At 50.1% G+C, this 2146-nt stretch overlaps 1 protein-coding gene across 1 annotated transcript; it reads left to right on the top strand.

Moving 5' to 3' along the window:
* Nucleotides 1–5: 5 nt before the first annotated feature.
* On the top strand, nt 6–1898 carry LOC108381743 (octopamine receptor beta-3R-like; the record flags this gene model as incomplete). Its single annotated transcript, XM_017638148.1, has 2 exons — nt 6–317; nt 365–1898. Coding segments are annotated over 2 exons (1846 nt in total), but the record flags the coding sequence as incomplete, so codon positions are not given.
* Nucleotides 1899–2146: the final 248 nt, after the last annotated feature.

Raw genomic sequence — 2146 nt, 5'->3', positions numbered from 1 at the left:
TAGCTGATACTAGAAGTCGACGAAAACAACTGGAGTCACTTAAAGAGGGTGTTGTCAAGGAGGAGAAGACGAAAGAAAAGGAGAAGGGCTTCACTTTCAAGGGCTTGTTGGCGAAGACGAAACGCTCAAGCACCGAGTGTTTCTCGATCGAAAAGAAACGTCACCAAGCTAATTCTGAAGAGATACGCAGCAGTCGGGCACAACTCTTTCGACGCTCACGCAATCGCAAGCTGTCGCACAGCTACAATGGCGGTATGAGCCGTAAAAATGAGGTGCGCTCGCGCCAGCCCAGTGACACAGACTCCGAGGCGGGATTCGTATATTTTTCATTTACAATGGGCGAGAGTCAGNTGTTGTCAAAGAGGAGAAGACGAAAGAAAAGGAGAAGGGCTTCACTTTCAAGGGCTTGTTGGCGAAGACCAAACGCTCAAGCACCGAGTGTTTCTCGATCGAAAAGAAACGTCACCAAGCTAATTCTGAGGAGATACGCAGCAGCCGGGAACAACTCTTTCGACGCTCACGCAATCGCAAGCTGTCACACAGCTACAATGGCGGTATGAGCCGTAAAAATGAGGTGCGCTCGCGCCAGCCCAGTGACACAGACTCCGAGGCGGGATTCGTATATTTTTCATTTACAATGGGCGAGAGTCAGGAGAGCTCCGCAACGCGCTACAACACGCCTGACATCTTGCTCGACATCAACGTGCTCAACGAACAAATGGACGATAGTTTGAAGGATAATGCATCAGTGCTAACGCATGAATTCGAAATATCCACCGCGCCGCACGTACACAACGGCTCGGTGCAACTCATCGACCTAGGCGAGTCGCAGGAGGTTGCTTTCAGCGGTTCAGATGATTTCTCGCAGTACACCGACTGCCTAACCGAGTCACCGCACATACCAACCACACCGCCACCATCACTGTCGCCTTCCTCACTAGCCGAACCCATAGTTCCTGAACAACTGCAACACCAGCAGCCCACACAACGCGCTGTTGAACTGCCGGAGAAAAGCAATATTCTCATTACCTCGCGCACAGACCTTGTGGAGCTTTTCCGCTCACTAAGTTTTCCCATCGCTGAGCTGGGACCCACAACCATCGACTCGCCGCATCGCAAATTTCACTCATCATCCAACTCCACCGAATCGAAGTCGGGCAAGTCAGCAAAACGCATTAAACAGCGTCTAAGCACACTGAGCGATCAAGTTTTGGTGACGAAAAATAGCAACAATTTTCTTGTGTCCCCACCGCCAACACCCAATTTCAATTCTGCACAAAATCTACCCACAACAAAGTCAAATGTATACACTAGCGTGCCAAGTAACACGGTCAACGTATACTTCCTCTCGCCGCCACCCACAGCGACATTGCCACAATTCTCAAGCAGCTCGCCAACAAGCAACCCTTTTACCAGTGACACGTCCACTATATCCTTGGACGTGCTGACCGCGCTGCCAGTGCCGTCACCACAAAATCAGCAGATGCACGCAATATCGCAAGTGCCGCAAAATAAATCGCCGAAGCCAGAAATCATACTTGACTCCACGCTCTCGCCCACCTCGTTGCACAGCGGCAACAAAGGCGATATCGACGGTGGCGATGGTTGTCTGCTGTCCGGGGAGGAAAAGGATTTAACTTCGCCATTGTTCAAACGTCACGACAGCGAAGCAGAAACCAACTTGATGACAACGGCGCAAGCAGGACGTCATCGCGGTAGCATATTGGCAGGTGGCGGCGGCGGTTGCGGCAGTGCCTATGACGGTAACGGCGGTCAATCGCTGCGTAAACGTCAAGCCTCAGTGGTGACGTACGATGTGAATGTCATAAATTTTTCACAGGAGAACAGCGATAGCCGCAGCTATTTACCTATGGCACGTGTATCGACCAGTTCGGCAAGTAAGTAACACACATGCAATACATTCGAAGTCACTATTTCTCGACAAATACTATGAGCACACCATTTGCCAACAATGCCATCAACAAACCGTCAATGCCATCAGCACTACCAACAACACCACCATAAACACAACAACCAGCATAGTAGCACTTGCTTGGCTAAGGTCGTAAGACCGGCTATTATAGACCATTGCCACTCATTTTCCAGCAAAAATCATTACATACAAATGTAGATACTCAAGCGAGTT

Source organism: Rhagoletis zephyria, unplaced genomic scaffold, assembly GCF_001687245.7.
Source record: "Rhagoletis zephyria isolate East Lansing unplaced genomic scaffold, Rhagoletis_zephyria_1.1 Rzeph_scaffold_23615, whole genome shotgun sequence".
In the NCBI taxonomy this organism is placed as follows: Eukaryota; Metazoa; Arthropoda; class Insecta; order Diptera; family Tephritidae; genus Rhagoletis; species Rhagoletis zephyria.
The sequence above is the reverse complement of the archived record's forward strand: the minus strand, read 5'-3'. Positions and strand labels throughout refer to the sequence as shown.